Source organism: Argiope bruennichi, chromosome 5 (assembly GCF_947563725.1).
Source record: "Argiope bruennichi chromosome 5, qqArgBrue1.1, whole genome shotgun sequence".
In the NCBI taxonomy this organism is placed as follows: Eukaryota; Metazoa; Arthropoda; class Arachnida; order Araneae; family Araneidae; genus Argiope; species Argiope bruennichi.
Window position 1 is genome coordinate 21843987 of NC_079155.1, and position 18973 is coordinate 21862959.

The 18973-nt window shown below is 30.5% G+C and overlaps 1 protein-coding gene across 1 annotated transcript; it reads right to left on the reverse strand.

The window, feature by feature from the left end:
• Positions 1–4316: 4316 nt before the first annotated feature.
• On the reverse strand, positions 4317–17407 carry LOC129968205 (degenerin mec-4-like). The gene is made up of 3 exons (XM_056082057.1): positions 17339–17407; positions 12952–13795; positions 4317–4423 (listed from the first exon to the last, which is right to left on the reverse strand). The coding sequence occupies exons 1-3, from the start codon at positions 17405–17407 to the stop codon at positions 4317–4319; spliced, it is 1020 nt and encodes a 339-aa protein (XP_055938032.1).
• Positions 17408–18973: the final 1566 nt, after the last annotated feature.

Consider the following 18973-nt stretch of genomic DNA (forward strand, 5'->3'; position numbering starts at 1 on the left):
AAAAATTCTGCAATACAAATAAAAGTCATTTTTATAAATTTATTTTTTACTATGCAATATATATATATATATATATATATATATATATATATATATATATATATATATATATATATATTAATGGTAGAATTATTCATACAATATCCATCTATCTTTGCATTTTCCCCAGATTTTATATAAATCTAATTCTAACACTACTATTGTCATATATCAGTCTTTTTCCCAAAAAGTGTTTAAAAAAGAATTTCCCAAATCATTTTTGCCCTTTGGAACAGTTATATGAAACTTATAAACGGAAAAAAAAGATGTTTAGCCAAATGGATACACATTTGCTACATTGTGATTAAGTACGTGTGAATATTCATTTATTACGATATATTGCAGAATTAAATACGTGCTGCATAGACACATAAATGAATAATTGAGAAGAAATTTCGATTGTTTTCTATATTATTATTTGATACATTTGACATTGTGATCTGAAAATCTGAGAAGTTTCAGACATACATTTCAGTTTATTTGCTTTTGTTATCCTTGAAATTGGGAGGAAAACTTAGGAAAATCCGCAAAATAATATGACAATAACTCCTCCTATAATCCTGCTATCTATTTGTGCACAGGTCGATGAAATGCTACGAATGCTCTTTTGTCTGACATCTGGCACCAAACCCAAACTTAGGTTTCCAAATATCTATGATAATTGCCTTACCTTATTGCCTCACCAGACCATTTACTTATAAAGTGAACAAAATTCTCAGCTTCAGCTCAGAAGTAACCGTAATACTGAATGCGCTGCATGCAATTCAGAAGGTTCACAAGGCATATAGACAGAAGGCAATCTGCGTTTAATAAACATGTATTTTTGAAAACATTTTTATTTATGTTTAAGTAATTAAAATATATATATTTTTTGTTTTTGTTTAAGATCAAAATTTATGATCTGTATTCACACATATATTTTCCATCCCATCCATTTAATTTTATAAGATTTGATATCCAAAGGATATTTCATGTTTAATCAAACATTTAATATTAACCCTTGAGAAGTGCGGTCTGTCAGACCTGCTAACGATGAACTTTCGTTATTCTATTTTTAGCTCAATCGAATGGATATACACCCTGTAGTTTCTTGTTTCGTGACTTTCAATACATGTGCACTTTTTCAATCCGTTTCAGCGGATGCTTTTTAAAATAATTCAGCTGTTTCTTTGCGTGACGTCTGTAAGACCGCACCTCCCTTTTAGTGTTCCAGTATTAAACAAGGCGTAGCAGATGGCGCTAAAACTTGGTTCTCGAAATATCATCCAATTTACTGATCCTCGTTATGAAGCGAAGCTCCAGAAACTTTTAAATGAAGCAGAACGTGATTTGAGTGATGAGGATAATTTTACAGAAGAGTTTTTTCGATGAAAGTTCATATTCGGCTGATTCTGATATGCATGTTGGAATATAATTAATTTTTCTAGTGATAATGTATTTTGAAAAAAATTCTAAAATATATTAATATGCCAAGATAAATATCTACATAATTTATAACCTGATTTTTATACTAATATTTAATCTGTATGTTTAAAATGCCCTAGAAAACTAATGATGCCGATAAAAAAAAGGGCAAATTTTACTCATTGTCAGTCTTTTTTTTATTTTTCGTATAATTGTTGAATTTTTCATTATATTGTTTTTTGTATATCTTTGTTTACTGAGAAAATAAATATGATTTAAAAATAATAAGTAATCTGCCTTTTCAAGAATATTATTTGTTATAACATGTAATTTGAGAAGAAAATGTATGTTCAAACGCAATTACTTTCTTCAATGATAATATATTTAGAAAAAAATTTATAAAACAGATTTATATATCAAGAAAAATATCTGCAGAATATATTGGTAGATTTTCATGCTAATACTTTCATTAGAAAATTAAATTTACGAGTAAAGGAAATGCGGTCTCGTAGGCCGCATCTCCACAGTTAAGTCCTAAATTTTCAACTCCCCATTTAACAGTTAAATCAGTGAATTTTAAAGTATGATATCATCAATGAAGAGTGTTCATTAAATAAAAATAACTAATTAAATTATTGAATGCAAATTTTCAAATATATTTTAAATCTCTTTTTATTATCAAACTCTAAGACATTCCTATTGTAGTCATATAAGCAAAATTAAAAAAAGTCCATACAACTTTTACGAGCATTTTTCCGAGAAAATAAAAAAATAAATTAAATTAAATTAATCGAAGAATAAAATTATATCAGCGATTTGGCAAATATTACACATTGTACTGTTGTTTAACTTATGATCATTAACATCCCATTTTGAAGTAATGCCAGATCTATCTTTGGACTGACAGCGTAATTTTGAGCTGATCTCAAATTATGCGGTTGATACCTGAACTGACATTCCTTAACTAGAGACCTAACTAGAGGAAATTTTATCAACGGCACCCAATACAGCACGCATCAGATTCACAAACATGACAAATCTTTAGAGAAATCGGGATTCAAATCTGGAACTCCGTGAGCCTTTCTCTCTAGCCCCGACCTTCACACTAGGCCACCTTATCCCTATGCGCTAAGAGAATGTAGTTAGTAAAATGTCATATTATACCTAGTGCCCCCAAATGACTGATTGATTTTGAACATCAATAATAATAGCAATTGATTAATTAAAGACGGAATGTTATAGAAACGCATTATTTGCGGTATTATCACTTGAGAAAATACTAAAGTCAACTAAATTGCAAATTTAGTTAAATTGCTTCCAACAGGTAGCGTTGCAGACGATTTGTAACAAATGTAATGGAAACGAAATACACTGCTTGACAATCGCTAAGGAAAAGTTACGTTTTTCAGAATAATTAAGTATAGACAATGATTAAAGAAATGAAACTAAGTGCATATTTAGTAGGGATGATGCGCATTTATTATAGTGCAAAATGGTGCCGATAAGGACACATCGAAGAATTAAAAACTTAAAAATAAAAAAGATGCTCCTTGAATGATTTCCAAACAGCCCCACAAAGATTGATCTTCAGGTCAGAATGATGCAGACATGAGTACCTTAGTAAGATGTGTGATGACCACGGACACTAATGCACACTTTGCATCTGTTCTCCATGCTCTCCACTAAACTGTCGAGGAGCTCTTGGAGGATATTGTCCCACTCCTCTCTCAAGGCGATTTTGAGCTCTTGCACTGTTCGGGGATGGATGGTTCTTTGTGAAACACGTCTGCCAAGAGCCTTCCAAGCATGTTCAATTGGACTTAGGTCGGGAGAGTAAGCAGGCCATTGCATACGGACAATATTTTCACTTTGCAGTGTGTCCGATACCTCAACGCTTCTATTTGGCTGCGTATTATCGTCCATAAACAAAAAGTCTGGACCTACAGCACCCTTAAAAAGATGAACATGATCCAGTATAACCTCTCTGGAATACCGTTGCGATGTAACGCTTCCTCGCTCAAAGATGTGAAGCGGTATTCTGTCATTGTGCATGATGCCTGCCCACACCATCAAACCTGGGCCGTAACGATCACGTTCACTAACAAACTGTTGTGCATAACGTGTTCCACGCTCTCTCCACAGCAATTGGCGGCCAGAATCACTTGTCAGATTGAAACGAGATTTCTCTAAGAACATCACTCTAGATCAATTTTGGATATTCCAACCAACAAGTGCAAAGAACAGGCTTCCGTGCATACAAACCACCTTGATTTAATCGCCGTGAGACGGTTCTTGCAGAAACATGAGTACCGGTAGCAGTTGCAAGGTTTGCAGCTATCTGGCCAGGAGTTAAATTTATGTTCCTACATGCCACGAGGGCTACATAGCGATCCTCTAAAGGTGTGGTGTTCCTACCACGACCCCCGGGATGTTTTTGCAAAGCATTTACATTCAGTACCCTTCTTTAATCCCGAGATGACACTCTTTGATACACCCATTGCAGCAGCTACAGTGGTGACACTTTGACCTGCTTGCAGTCCTCGAACTGCTCGTCCGCGATCGTATGCACTCAAATGATGTCTTGCTGACATGTTGCTCTTAATTATTGCAAGAACCAAAATGAATTTCAAAGAAAAACTTTTATAATATCCTGAACTACTTTGGCTCAAACATCAAACAGCATGAATTTTCGTATGAATCATGAGCTTGTATGCAATGTTTTTTATACAGATAACAAGTCCTGGTCTACTAAGCCCTCTCAACTTGAATTTGCTTTCATTGGTCAGCTGTCTGAGACGCAATTGTGCATAAATCACTTGTTCCTTAGCAATTATCAAGCAGTGTACATGACATAGCCATACTATACTTCATCGTCAAGCTGATAGCTTATGCTGTTCAGATTGCAAGTTCTCTGTGCCGAAATGGATATATTTCCTTGAAACGGTTTCCAGTTTTGTCAAACGAGGAGCAGGTTTATGATCTGAGGAAGAGATAGACAATGCGATGAAAGCTGTATCCTAAGAATGAAATCTAACGAATGGGGAATGTGAATGATAATCATGTTCAAAATATCGCGTTTCACTAACATAGTCGAATACTAAAACAATATAGCAGACTATCATTTAGTGACCCCAGATTTCCGTTCTTAGTATTGCATCTCGTATTGAACACAGAAGAATAACTCATGCTACATAATTTTTAAATGTTCCCGAACAAGATCTAAACTCACCCATGCCTGAGTCCGATGCTATAATTTCCCAAACGCTATCCTGCAGCTTGTAGAGGTGAGTTAAATTAATGTTGGCAACCCATGGTTCTCGGATGAAACGTATTTTTATTTCGACGGCTATATCAACAAGCAGAACTCTTGAATTTCGGGCATACAGAAAAAATTCTCACATTGCTGAATCTTCATCCTCGTAATAGTCTGTGCTGTGGTTTCCTCTAAAGGAATAATTGGCCCATTTTTTCCCGATAGCAATCGATAAACGCTGCACGATATATAGAGAGTCTGGAAGAATTTTTGCAATTCATACTGCTTTGGAATACCATCTGCATCGAATGGTTGCAGTTTTTGATTTCTTGAGCGAACATTTCAATGATGGTGTAATTGCATTGAAATATGACATGCATATAGGAAATGGTATGACATTGCCTCATTATTCTCCAGACTTGGCGCCATGCGACTTTTATCTTTCGGTGTATCTTACGGACCTGTTATGCAATTAAACTGAGGAGCAATTACGGAAATCAAACAGCACATCTGTACTACATGTGAGACAATTTCAAACGACATGTTTTCTTGGATATCTGGAAATTTTTTGCTTCAGACTAAGCCACGTTGTTCCTACTAACGAGGGTTACATTGAAAACCTATCTGTTTAATTTTTTTTTCAGCAGTCTTTGCAAACATTTTATAGCGGTTTCTATTTTTCTCATTCTGCAGCGCCCCCTGTTAGAGTCAGTATTATATAAATTTCCAATTTAATAGATACAGTTCCCTTATTTTCCAAACTTAAATCCAAAAACAATGCATTTCTATCGCATTCCGTCTTTTTTTTATTGATTTTCAAAATTCATCATTCGTTTTTGGAATACCCAGTATGTTTATAAGGTGTATTAGCATTAAATATTTGACAGTGCTAAAATGTAAAACAAAGTTAAATCAAACGGTAAAAGAAACTATCAGCTTTGAAATGCTTTAAAAGTAAATTAATGCATTGAATTGATTAAGTCTCTTAATATGCATTCACAAATTAAAAATCTACTGTACTGAAAAATAAAAAGAAAGAAAGCATTTAAAATTCAACATTGGTTAAAGCAGGAAATGAATTGATGCGATTAAATAATATAATAATAATAATAAATAAAAAAGAAAAATTATTTCTTAAAGTTGGGTTTAAGCTTATTTTTTTTAAATGATTTTAATTAGAGAAATTGTTAAACGGAGACGAAATTTGTATTGATGAAAATCTTATGTTTCTAATAAATATTATAATGATGTATAAATAATTATTCCAATAATATATTCCGAACCTATATCAGGAAAAGAATTATTTTAACTCCATTTCATCCTCCTTAAAATAGAGAAAGACATATTAAACTTTTTAATAGAAGGTTAAACCTTCTATTGCTAAAGAGCATGAGAGTCAGATTTCGTTCGTATTATTCGATTTTTAAAGATAGATCAAAGAGATTGTTTAGGATTCAAACAAACAAGCAGACATTCATTTTTTGTTATGTATAGATTAGAATGCTATCATTATAAGTGAGACGAAAATTTAATTAATTGTGACATTTTAAATAAACTAGACAAAAAAACAGTAATTAATTTATCTCTTTGTATTTAAAAATGTCAATTCAAGAGTTTCAAAATAAATAGAATCTGCTCTTATACTAAAGTATTAATCTCTAATGAATTAGGTACTGAGCAGTTATTCGAAAAAAACATTTGATCAAAATATTTTCTAATCTAATTTCTTCTTTTTCTACTGAAGTTGTATGAATAGATTCGACTCTAATATTGAAGGTATATACATATTATTGTAAAAACCGATACCTAACAAATACCACCAGACGGGAGTCTCGACATTGACTGAAGAAAGTTGACATTCTCTAAATTGTGTTTTCGTGATGGCTAGCATATATTTGATTTTTTTAATTTGATCACAAAAATCTTCAATCTATCTAATAAAAATTTCGTAAACATCTGCAATCTTTCACATAAGCATTAAAAATTTTATTAAATTTGTGGAAATATAAGAAAAATATTGCACTTTTATCAAACTGCTCCCAGAGAGATAGATTTTTTAAAAAAGCTATTTATTTATTATAATATTTCTCTAACTGGTGAAATAATCGCAAATGCTACATTGAACATTCAATAAATAAAACTGAAAAGTAGTTCGTTTAATTATTACTTCTTTCCGTGTATAAATGCTTTTTAAATTCGTTTATAAACAGAACTAATTTTTAAAAAATAATTAGAATTTAGAGGGAAAATAGTAACTTATTTGAAACTAAACAAATGAATAACTATTCTTTAAATTTTAAGGGGGGGGGGGGAAGATTGACTGAATGTGAATGGGCAATTCAAGAATTTTATACAAAATTTCTGTTATTAAAATTTGGCAAAAATTCAAATAATTAAATTGTGGTGAAGGTTTGGCTTTTTTTCAGTATGAAAACTTCCAAAAATAAAACAAGAAAAATGATTTTTAAATCATATTCATATTTTTATATCAATATCATATTAAAATTATATATATATATATATATATATATATATATATATATATATATATATATATATATATATATATATATATTGTTACAAAATTTTTCTTCTACAACAAATGCCGCTAATCAATTGTAATAGCGCAGCACATTTAATTGCTATAGTTCAGCAGCTTGCTTGCTGTCTCATCCTCTAATTTCTCTTATTTGTCGGCGACTCCGACTCCTCTCTCACACACACAACTTCTTCTGACGATACACACGACTTCCTCTTCAGATTCAGATTGCCTGTCTTTATAGTTCCGGGAGGCGGGGCTAGAATCTTCAGACCAATCAGGGCGTAGCTGGCTGTACCTCGTGTCTTAGTGGATGGATCGTGAAAGTTCTCGAACTTTTCAGTATTATCCATTTAGTCGCCAAACACGTCGCCAAATGGTCGCCAAGCTCACAGGTCATTGACGCACAGGACAGATCTTACAAAGGTTTTAACGATTTTTCCCAGGACGACATAATTCGTACCGGGTAGCAAAATTACAGATTTGTAACAATATATATATATACAATAATGAAAACATTTTAGGTGTCCAATTAATTGTTCTATTTTCAATCAATTTTAATCAATTTTTCAATCAATTTTTTAAAACATATTTTACAACAATAAATTTCTTTATTGTTGTGAAATTCAAATCTTTTTCGTTATTACTCCTCATATTTTATCCAAACAATTTTTCCATTGTTAATGACTAAGATATGAAGATTTGGCTCATTTTTTTTATGCAAAATAAGTTTCAGTGCTTTTAGTAAAATTTAGAAATTTAGTTGCATTTAGATTTAAGGTTTAACTTCAGAATAACAGGCAGTGAAAAATAAATGCGCCTATTTTTGAATCATTGCTGTTATTTTTGTGTTATATGCATAAGAATATAAATAAAAAATTAGAGAAATGCATAGCACAATGAGCAGAACTAACAAAGTTTTAGCAGAATTATTTGCCTATCAAAATTTGAAATTATTTTGTCATTAAGACCAAATCGCGCAAAATATTTAATTGAAGCTAGTCGGCAAAAGCGGCTAGTAAATAATAAAAGATGATGTATATATGTATTTGTATATGGTTGGCACTTTACGTGCCGTTATTGCTTGACATGCGACTGAACAATTAGACACAAATATATTCTGGAAAGAGGGAATGTGCTATTGGAAGTATTCTTTAAATTTTAATTAATACAGAAAATTTTAGCAAAATCTAAGCAAATTTTTAGAATTTCAAGTGATAATTCCAGAAACATTTTTACGAAAAACCGATTTCTACACTATTTCTAAATTCAACATCCAATTTTTTTTAATAATATCTATTTAATTTCCCCAAGTATGTTTGAAATTTGACAAATTTTTGCATATTTTTAATTAGCATAATAAAACATTACTGTGCAACTATAAATAATAACTAGGCATTAATTAGTTATACGCAATTAGTATTTGTAGTGAAATCCAAATCGTGTTTATTAAAAAATCGATTAAATATTTAATAAAATAATTGGCTTTCGTTGTTTAGAGTAAAAGAAAAAATCATTTTGTTAATTATCTGGTCAGGAGGAATAGGAAGGTGAAAATGCAGTATGAGAAATGCAACGTACAATTTCAAGATAGGTGAGAGGACAGTTGTTATAAGCAGATCAACTGGCAAAGGACGCAACGCAAAATGGGCAATTTTATATGCAAACAAAGCTTCTTAAACCACATGTAAAAGCCCTCTTCCGGAAAGACATGCTTGAGGAATGGCAAGGAAATTAGAGCAATGGTGCCACAGGCAGGAACATTTTTAATATCCTGCCTTCAGTCAACCTTAATCCCACTAACTGGATCAGAGAGGATATTATTTTTCTTCTCAGAACACGGCCCTTTTCCTGCCTACCTCAAAAGGAGCAATCTGTCTGAGAGTGACCAGTGCAGTTGTGGTGGGATAGGCACCGCACTTCATTATGCTACGGAATGCATCCTTACAATCTCCTGGCATATGAAAAAACCATCACCAAGCCATGAACAGGAATGACGGCAAAGAGTCGCTAGCAACTTTCTTTCCAGGCAAAAAATCCACAGTATAATCAAATTTATAAGTGGAAATAGAGACCTATTTTTGCCTCCATAGTACTCAATATCAAGTCTCATTCCAAAAAAGACTAAGGGAAAAAACAAGCACTGCAGTCTCCTGTCACACATTTCAATCAATCAGAGATTGTCTTCATTTCCATTTTTTAAATTATTCTCCATCTGATTTTTTTAATTGCATCTTGACCTACTATATCATAAAAAATAAGTGAACACAGATTATATGTATATTTTTACACATTTTATCACTCAATCTGCATTATATTTCTAAGCCTATTACTACAAATTATATTTCTAAATTGAAAAAAATATGTAAACGGTCTCATCATAATATAATTTCTTATATAATTGTAAATTCTGTAAATAGTTATTTTTGTTTCGTTTTCCTACTGTAAATATTTTGATAATTAAATAAAATTCCTGTAACATGCCCACCAAACAGTTCAGTGACCAGAATGGTCACGGATACGGGGGTATGAGACGGCGTTCTGTTCTGTTATAGAATAATAATTTCACAAGATGCAACAGTGAAATTATATTGAGCGCATATTTAAAGAATTATGTAATGATATTCGGGAAATCTGAACTATTTATAAGAAAAAAAAAATAATTGGAATAAATAAATGTGATTTTTTTGATTGTGGAGTTTTAAAATAAATTCTTTGGTTGATATGAATTCTCTTATAAATTCGTATAGATCTAGAAGAAATTATTTTATATTTTTTAGGCCGTCTTAAAGACTACGTACTACAATTATTTAAATAAATATTATTGTTAAGATTGTTTAAAATTATTTTTTTGTGACATTTGAAATGATTTTAAATTTAGATGTAAAAATGAAATGCATTTATGAGCAAAATAAATTAAACTTCATTAAGAGCTTTATTTAGAAATAATTATCCCTCATATATATAAGGAATAATATAAAATGATACATATACGTTTTGTGAAAATTATTTTGAAATTATTTCATCAGAAATTGTTGATTGTTCAAAACATTCTAAAACCAATATGCTCTTTTCTTTAATATGTTTTTGCAATTATGATTTTTCATATCTAATCATATGGTGGTGATTACATTCTTTTTAAACTTCTCTGTTTGTCATTCATCTACAATATTCAGTTTTCTTATTCACAATTTTCAGGAAATCAAGCATATTCTATAGATTCATGTCCTCCTTTAAGCATATAATTTCATTAATTAGCAGAGAAAAGATATTCATATCTAAACAAGAAAAGAATGATTATTACACATGATCTTAAGATAATTTTATTATTTATGAATGATCTTAAGATAATTTTATTATTTATGAATGATCTTAAGATAATTTTATTATTTATGAATGATCTTAAGATAATTTTATTATTTATGAATGATCTTAAGATAATTTTATTATTTATGGATGATCTTAAGATAATTTTAAATATGATGAATGCTTGTTGCTATTAATTGAATTAATTACATCCAATTACAAACTAAAAAAATAACAATTTATAATTTAGACAAAAATGCGTTTCCAAACTTCAAATAGTTATCATTTATAAAAGAAAATAGTTTAGTAAAATTAAGGGTAAGGAATAAAATATTAAATGATGTAGTTTTTAAAATCAAACAACAGCATTTGAAAGCTATCCTCTAAGTACATATTAACTTTAAGTACATTATATAAATTTATTTTTTAGTCGCATTTTAACCTGACAATAATATGGTTTCAAACAAAAAACTAACAAAAATTGAATAAATATTTGGAAACATGCCTCATTTCTGGCAGGGTAAAATATTTTAATATAAAAAAAAAAATCCCTAAAAACTTTTGCAGCGACATCAGTAACACTACGAAAAACGAAATTATATTCTATTAATATAATTAACACTAGAACTACAGATGTTAAAAATAGACCTAGTTGAAATACACTTGTTAAATTGACGGGATTTTGATCATCGCGGCCTACATTGTAACTTTTGGCTTAGTTTATGTAAATAAAAGAATAAAATTTAACCAAAAACAACATTTAATATTACAATTAACCAATTATTAATAAAACAAACCAAGAAAAATAGTTTGTATTTTCATTTATAGGATATCGCATTTGATATTAAATGACCTGACTATGAGGCACATATTTTACCAATACATGTTATCCTAGATGAAAACCTACCACAAACTTATCTGTAGCATGCATTACAGCTAGAAATCGCTCTGTTTCTTCTAAAATCGAATTTGGCAAGATTTGGCATCATAATTTATTTTTTTTTTTTTGAGTTTTCTGGAGTACAACGCACTACTTTCCGGTCTTGCCTTTGCTAGGAGGCTTCTTTTTTGTTGCAACTATATTCACAAGAGAGTTCTTCAGACAATATATGAAAAATGTAATTCAAATTATTTCAGGAAATATATGAAAGCGATATATCATTGAATGTAAATACATATTGATGTCCATCATTGCAAAGATGATCCACAAAATATTAAAAACTTTGAAACTGCTAAAGCCGTCATTTTAACGGGTCTTCGTATAAATAATATAGGTCATACTGATTATGGAATTTGAAATGGCTGAGTGGAAATTGTATAGGAATATGCAATTGTTCTTATATTTCATTAAAAGTCATCATAAAGTTCTACAATAATACATAAATTATATCAAAAAGTTTAAGCATGAAATTTGAAAACCGTGAAAATGACGGTTTGGTAGTTCTAGTGATAAGATTAAAATGACTAATACAACTGTTTTTGTAATTAAAATATTACATATGCTAGAAAAAACGATTAAAGTAATTCTAGAAAGAAAACTTGACCGGGAAAGCCTGGTTGGTAGAGCGTTGGATTCGCGTCCCTTAGGTTGCGAATTCGAACCCCGCTGGCCGAAGATTCCCCTCGTGCTTGGAAGAAATCTGTCGTGGTCACAAAGTCCTCCATGTCGAGAGTAATACCACTGGGGGTACTGGATCAGGGGTGATTGTTCTCTGATTCAGGTCTGAATTACGATCTGTGGATGAGTGAATGAAGTCTGCACCGTAAAAAAAAGGGTTGTGACGTGTGTGTAGCTAAGTCGTTCTCTTGGCTCTAGGTGGCGCTACTATAAAAACAAGAGACGCTTCCCCACCGGCTTAAAATCGTTGTCTTCGTAGCAGCGGGCTTGCCCAAGACAAGTGCTGTAAGAAACAACAATAAACTTGAGAAAATTCAAAATTTATTTCTTTGTCTCCGATTAAATAGAAAAAAATTAAATTATTTGTAAGAATCTACAATTTTAATAAACTGCAGTTATATTTCTACCCTTCTGTTAAAAGAATCCCATTCAAAAGATAAACAAAAGCATTAAAATAAATTCAGAAAATTTTGAATCTTTTCTAAATACAAATATCACCGGCAATTGTATGTATCATAAATAAAACCAATCTTTCGAGAATTTCTGCAACAATTACTAGACAAGATCCCAACCACAAACCAAATTCGTTCCCTAAAATACTTAGAAATTCGGGTATATCCCATTGCGGTTTTTGTTCATACACGCGTTTTTCAAACGAGGAATAGAAAATATTTATTATAGCTGTATGAGATTTAAGTAAACTCAAATTTTTAAAGGTATATTCAGAGCGAAGACGAGATTTTGATAACTGTTCCCCAAACGATACAGATATGCAATGTAGCGGACAGTTACACATGGGTCCTATTTTGGACATGTGTTCGAGCACACTATTTAGACACTGAACCTCTGTATCGTTGCTTAAATCACAAAATTTTAAGTCGTTCAATATACCAAAAGTTAGATCAATACAACGACATTGATTATAATTTGCCATCTGGATGCATTTTCGAATGCATTCCTTTTTGTTTCTGATATTATCCAGAAAATTTGCGGAATAATCAACACAATGATCTTTATATGGAGCTGGTAGTCTTACTAAGATTGACTGCTTCAGCCCGATGAAGGTTTCATATCCAGGTGTAATGATATAACCTTTTTCTTCTGGTGTTGGTGTGTCTTCTGGATCATGAATTACCAATACAGCACCAACTACGGGAGTTATAGGCAAATACTTTTCGGGTTCTAGATCCAAAATTAATTGCAAGCCATTACCAAAGCTCGAATCAAAATTAAACATCAAATCTTTTTTCTTGTTAAATGTCACACAATTACCGTAACGAAGGTTATTAAAATGACTAAGATATTGTTTAGGACAAATTTTGCCATTCCATGTGCATTTGTGTATAAATACTGAAGGATCATGCCCTTTAATAAAACGTTCCTTTACATTCATTTGGTACCATTTCTTTGTGAAATCCAGGAGGGAATTATTTTTTGCTTTAGTAGTGTTTGAGTTGCTCTGGTATGTCTTGTAATTATACCGCCGTTCAGAAATGATCAGAGGTTCAGCTACAGCTCCCTTACCCACCTCCAATTTTACTTCTTCAAATTTCATTCGGTTTATATTACAGACACTCACTGCCGGAAATTCTAATTTTGGTTCTTTCAGTACTTTTAGGTTTATAATTACAGGATACTGGAAATAATAACGGCATATGTTCAACATTTTATACATAGAAGTTGTGAGGCATAGTGACAATGCTAAAATCCACAGAACTTTGCAAAAAAAGGCAGAAGATAAATTTATTCTTGAAAAGGCGTAAATTGAGGAATTTTTCAGAAAATTCATCTTGGTTTCAATGTTCAAATTCGTTCAACTCATTCCAGGTTTCATATAACAGTTACATGTGTTCGTTTGAAGGAAATGAAGTACTCAATCAGTTGAATCAGACAAGGGTTTCTGCATTTATTTGATAAATATCATTTTTACAAAAAATTATTTAATTCATTTGTACCTTCAATAACTTATTCTTCAAAATTGAAATTTTAATATATTGGCTTTCAGTACATTTTCATTTTAATGACAAATTGCATTTGATTTTTATCGCCAATTATTGAAACATGTTTAGATTATATTTTAAAAGTCAGATGACTTCTTTTATCGTTATACTCTAGCACAGTTTCACTGACGAAGTATTATAGATGGTGTCCATGAATTTATTCGATTTCAGTAACACAATATATAATGATGAATGATTCTATTCAGCCTAGTGTTAGATCCCTAATGTACTTTCAATTTCTTGTTTATTAATCTTCGAAATTGTAAGACATCAGACAATCTATAATTGAAAGATTTTATAAATTAGTTTATACATGTTTAAAATATTTTTCAAATGCACAAACTTTTAGGAAATTACTTTTCATTTCATAGGCTCATATGTCTTTGTTTGCAAACTTATATCTTTTTCAAAATGCATTGACTGTCCCCATGGTTACTGGATATTTGAAACAGGCATGTTATTATAAATAATATACTTTCTCCATTCATATGATGACGTAAGACTGATAGACATTTTATACAGAATCATATTAAAAGGAAATAAGATGGGAATCAAGACATATAATTTACAAATATATGGATTTTTTAAAGAAAAACTATTTAAAAGAAGAATTCATCAGTGTGCTTCTCGTTATAGTAGAATAGGTGAAAAGATAAGAAATAAACAAGTTTATTATAGAACTATTTGACACGGAATTATAAATCTATAGACACCGGAATGATCGAAAAAAAATTATATAAATTGCAGATCCTTAATAGAAGTTGGTACTCGCACAAGAAAATAATTAAAGATTTGCAAATCAGATTTCCTGATTGGAGGAATTATCTGAATTTGAGTGTGACTTCTTAGTTTTCATTGTTTAAACTTGTAATTCTTTTAACTCTATCAATACTGAAAGGACCCAGACACAACTACGACGGGTACCCGAGACGCCTATTATTGCGAAATTTAATCTTCCTTTTGTTATTGTAAAGGACTGAAACCCGAGGAGTGTCCTTTGTTCGTGAGAAATTTTATCTAGATGAGAATGGGAGCTGGGACATTTTCTGAAAACTCTTAAAGTATGTCAAAGAATACATTTATTTAATAACTATCAGATAAGTATGGTTTCCTTTTCTATATCACTTCCTTAATAACAAAGGCTATCATTGTGGCTTTTGAGGAATGTAGGTCTAGAAGAATTTCTTGTCTTTGAAAGAGAAATTAGGACTTTCCAGTATTCTGAGATATTTGAAATCAAATGTTCTTAGAAATGAGTGTGTGTTCATTAAAATTGAATTAATATTTTGAGACATTATAGAATTTGTTGCAATGAAACATTAAACATTCATCGGCCCTCAGAAAACGTAAGTGGTTGTCGTTTAGCAAGCCTAAACTGTCATTTCTTTGAATTTTTCATTAGATATTAATTGCATATACTGATTGCAGAATAGAAGCTCGAAATGCATTTATTTTTTCTCTTATTTTCATCTTCAAGGTACATATAATTATAGGTTAATATCAACACACTTCAGATATTGGAATGGCTAAACGCCTTCCTGACAAACACTTTGGAAAAGATAAAAAGGAAAAATTTTTGAATTGAATGAAGTTACTCTTTTGTAAAAGACCCAACATATTTTGTTAAAGTGAACTTTACCTCTCGTTGTTATTTTTAAGTTTTTCTTCGGAATCTGCATGCGACTAGAGAGTAAAAAATTATTTTGACTGAAATTGCAGGAGCTTTTATTTCAAGCATTGCTATTATTATAGAGGACAACTACTTAAATGCAGCTTAGAATCCTTGAGGGTGGACACTATCCCATTTCTGTAATGCAAGTTACAAAGGAAATAAAAAAAAAACCCCACCCTGATAAATATAATTCTTTTGCTTCTTTCTCGAAAAACAAACCCAATGAAAACCTTCCGAGGATCATAATTTCTATAATTTCCAAAATATAAACCCGAATCCTTTTTGATACATTTAATAGAAAAACAAAGAAAATGCTAAACATGAAGCTGATGTCTACATTGTGCCATTTGGGGTTTCAACACAAAATAAAATTATGAAATAAAATATACTCAGTGGCTTTTTCTCCTTAAATTTCAATAAAAATAAAAAGACTGCTTCTTAAGTATCTGTTTTACAATAATATGTATTTAATGAAATGTTCTATTATAACAAAAGGTCGAACTTCTAAATCCTCGAGGAACATCATTTCATTAATTAGTGGATAATATTTAAAAGTTATATTTTGACTGCCTGAAAAAAAACCTGCGTGGGTCCTTTAATATAATTTAGATTGTGACAATTATTTTGTTCCATACCGTAATTTCTTTACTTAAATTGCAAATTAGAAATATTTCTTAGTGTCAAAATTAACAAGAACGATTTCAGTAATATTTAATTAGTAAATAAATTATTTGTAAAAGAAAATGTTTTTCTGCATGATTTGGTATACCAAACAAACGCAAAGCCTAATATTCAACTTCCTTAGAGACGAAAATATTTCGTGCTGTTTCAGAACTCTATTTTAGTTTGTTTTAAATTATTTTTTTTTTTCATCTTTTATAATTTGAGATAGTTTTGACTTCTACTTAATCCAATAATAAAGTGAGATGTTTGTCTTTTCACTTTTTATATAAAGAAATATTTATATTAATATTTGTTCTAACGAGATTTTGAACTAATGAAGTACGTAATTTGTAATTTCATCCAAAGAAATAACTCAATCAAGATTTTTATGCCAAATAAAAATAGAAATTTAATTATTATACACTAATTAGTAATACTTTACAATAATTACTATACACTAATTAGTAGTAATTACTATTACACTGATTAATATCTTCTGGTTCAAACATGAGCCAAAATAATGAAATCAATCTTCAAGAAATAAAAAATTAAAAATTAGCAATGGAAAATACTATGCCATGAATTTTCCAGATCACTTTCTTCTACACATAGTTTTTTTTTGATAATTTTCAAAATTCAAATTATGTTGTTGTGACCTAGGCCAATTTACAAGCCCGCTGACAATTCCTTGACAGCGATTTAAGCAGAGGGAGCATCTCTTGTTTTTACAGTAGCACCAAAAAAAACGACTTGGCTACTTACGCCTCACAACCCCTTTTACTGGGCGGTATTCATGCATTTCATTCACAGATCGTAATTCAGACATGAATCAGAGAACTATCACCTCTGAACTACTACTCCCAGTGGCATTGCTGTCAACACGAAGGACTTTGTGACCACGACGACCAGCCATCATACACACGAAGGGTCTTCGACCGGCGGGGTTCGAACTTATAATCTGAGGGTTGCAAGTCCAACGCCCAACCAATCAAGCTATCCAATCCAAACTTAAATTAAAAATCAATCTACAAAATAATTCTTTCTACCATAGTAATCAAGAACATTTAACAATTAGAAATCCTATAAGCAGAATTTTAGATGGGATTCGCTCTCATGTTAATTGGGAAATTCCATTTGAGTTTCGGGGAATCATTAATTTCCGACATTCTTACATTGCCACAGAAAATTGTATTTTTAATATCACTTTCATCTAATTCATATTAAAGTCTTTCTTGTATATCTCGTTTTGTGTATGCGAAAAAATATAGAGAGAGAACAGAACTTGTTTATTTAATTGCATTCGGATAGTAATCTGAAATAAATTGCTTAAGAATATAAGGATCTAGTTAGAGATTTTATATTTTTTTTATTTAGGCTGTAAATCACCAAAGAACTTTGATGGCATACTTATATTAAAATGAATTTGAAATATCAAGTTAAACCTTAATTCGGCATGGTTGCTCAGAAGCAACACGTTTTCATTGACTCTCCTCGAAGATCTAAAGTTTCTCATGTTCTGCATGAGTATTGCGAGATGCCTTCACGCGCAAATGTCTGCGTAATCACTAAAGCAAAGGTAACACAGTAGCACAGTTTTCTTTAACTCTTTCTAGGGCAGGGGGAAGTATGATTCCCACCAAATTTATCAATCTTTGTATGAAATTATGTAGGTTGGCATAAGTTCTGACAAATATTTTTAGTAAATAAGAAACTTAGATGCTTTAGTTCTTTATCTCAGACAAAATGATGTGTCTTGATTTGTTACTTAATTATTAATTAACCAAATTAATTAATGAATCAAATTAAATTTTGTGTAATAAGCTAAATCAATCCCTTTTCTTATTCTAATTTCAAAGCCTAAAAGTATTTTAACATAATATGACTAGAAAAATATGGCCCTTTAAAGGGTTCAACTTATTAAGGTACAAAGCAATGTTCAGGATGGAGTTTTTGAAAAATGTTCTATAATAATTTTTTTTTTCAAATTTTAGGTCAAAAAAGATAGCAAAAATTTCTATGAAATCAAAATATAACATTTAAATGCCAAAGTATTTTCAAAAATTGAAAAAAGTTTTTTTTTGTTTTTTTTTAAAGAGTGTTATAAAAAATCGTTTAGTTCGGAGGTTATCAAATGATTTACTCAATTGTTTTTATACTTTATTGTTTTTTGTTTCAAATACTTTAAGAAATATATTACTCCAGAATTATAAGAAATACAAGCTTTCTTCTTGTTTACTCTTTAATTATTGGGGTTGTCCTGATATATAAAAAGAAGTTTTCAATTTTTTGTGTGTTTTTTTTAAATTGTGAAGCATTAAAACAACTATAGAATATTTCGAAATGAATGGATTACTCATTCTCTCATTCAGGAACTGTAGAACATATTGAAAAAATTATTATACCTAATTTGAACAAAAAAAAATATGCATTAGACTTTAATTTATGAAATATTTAAAATTATTATAACTAATTTGAACAA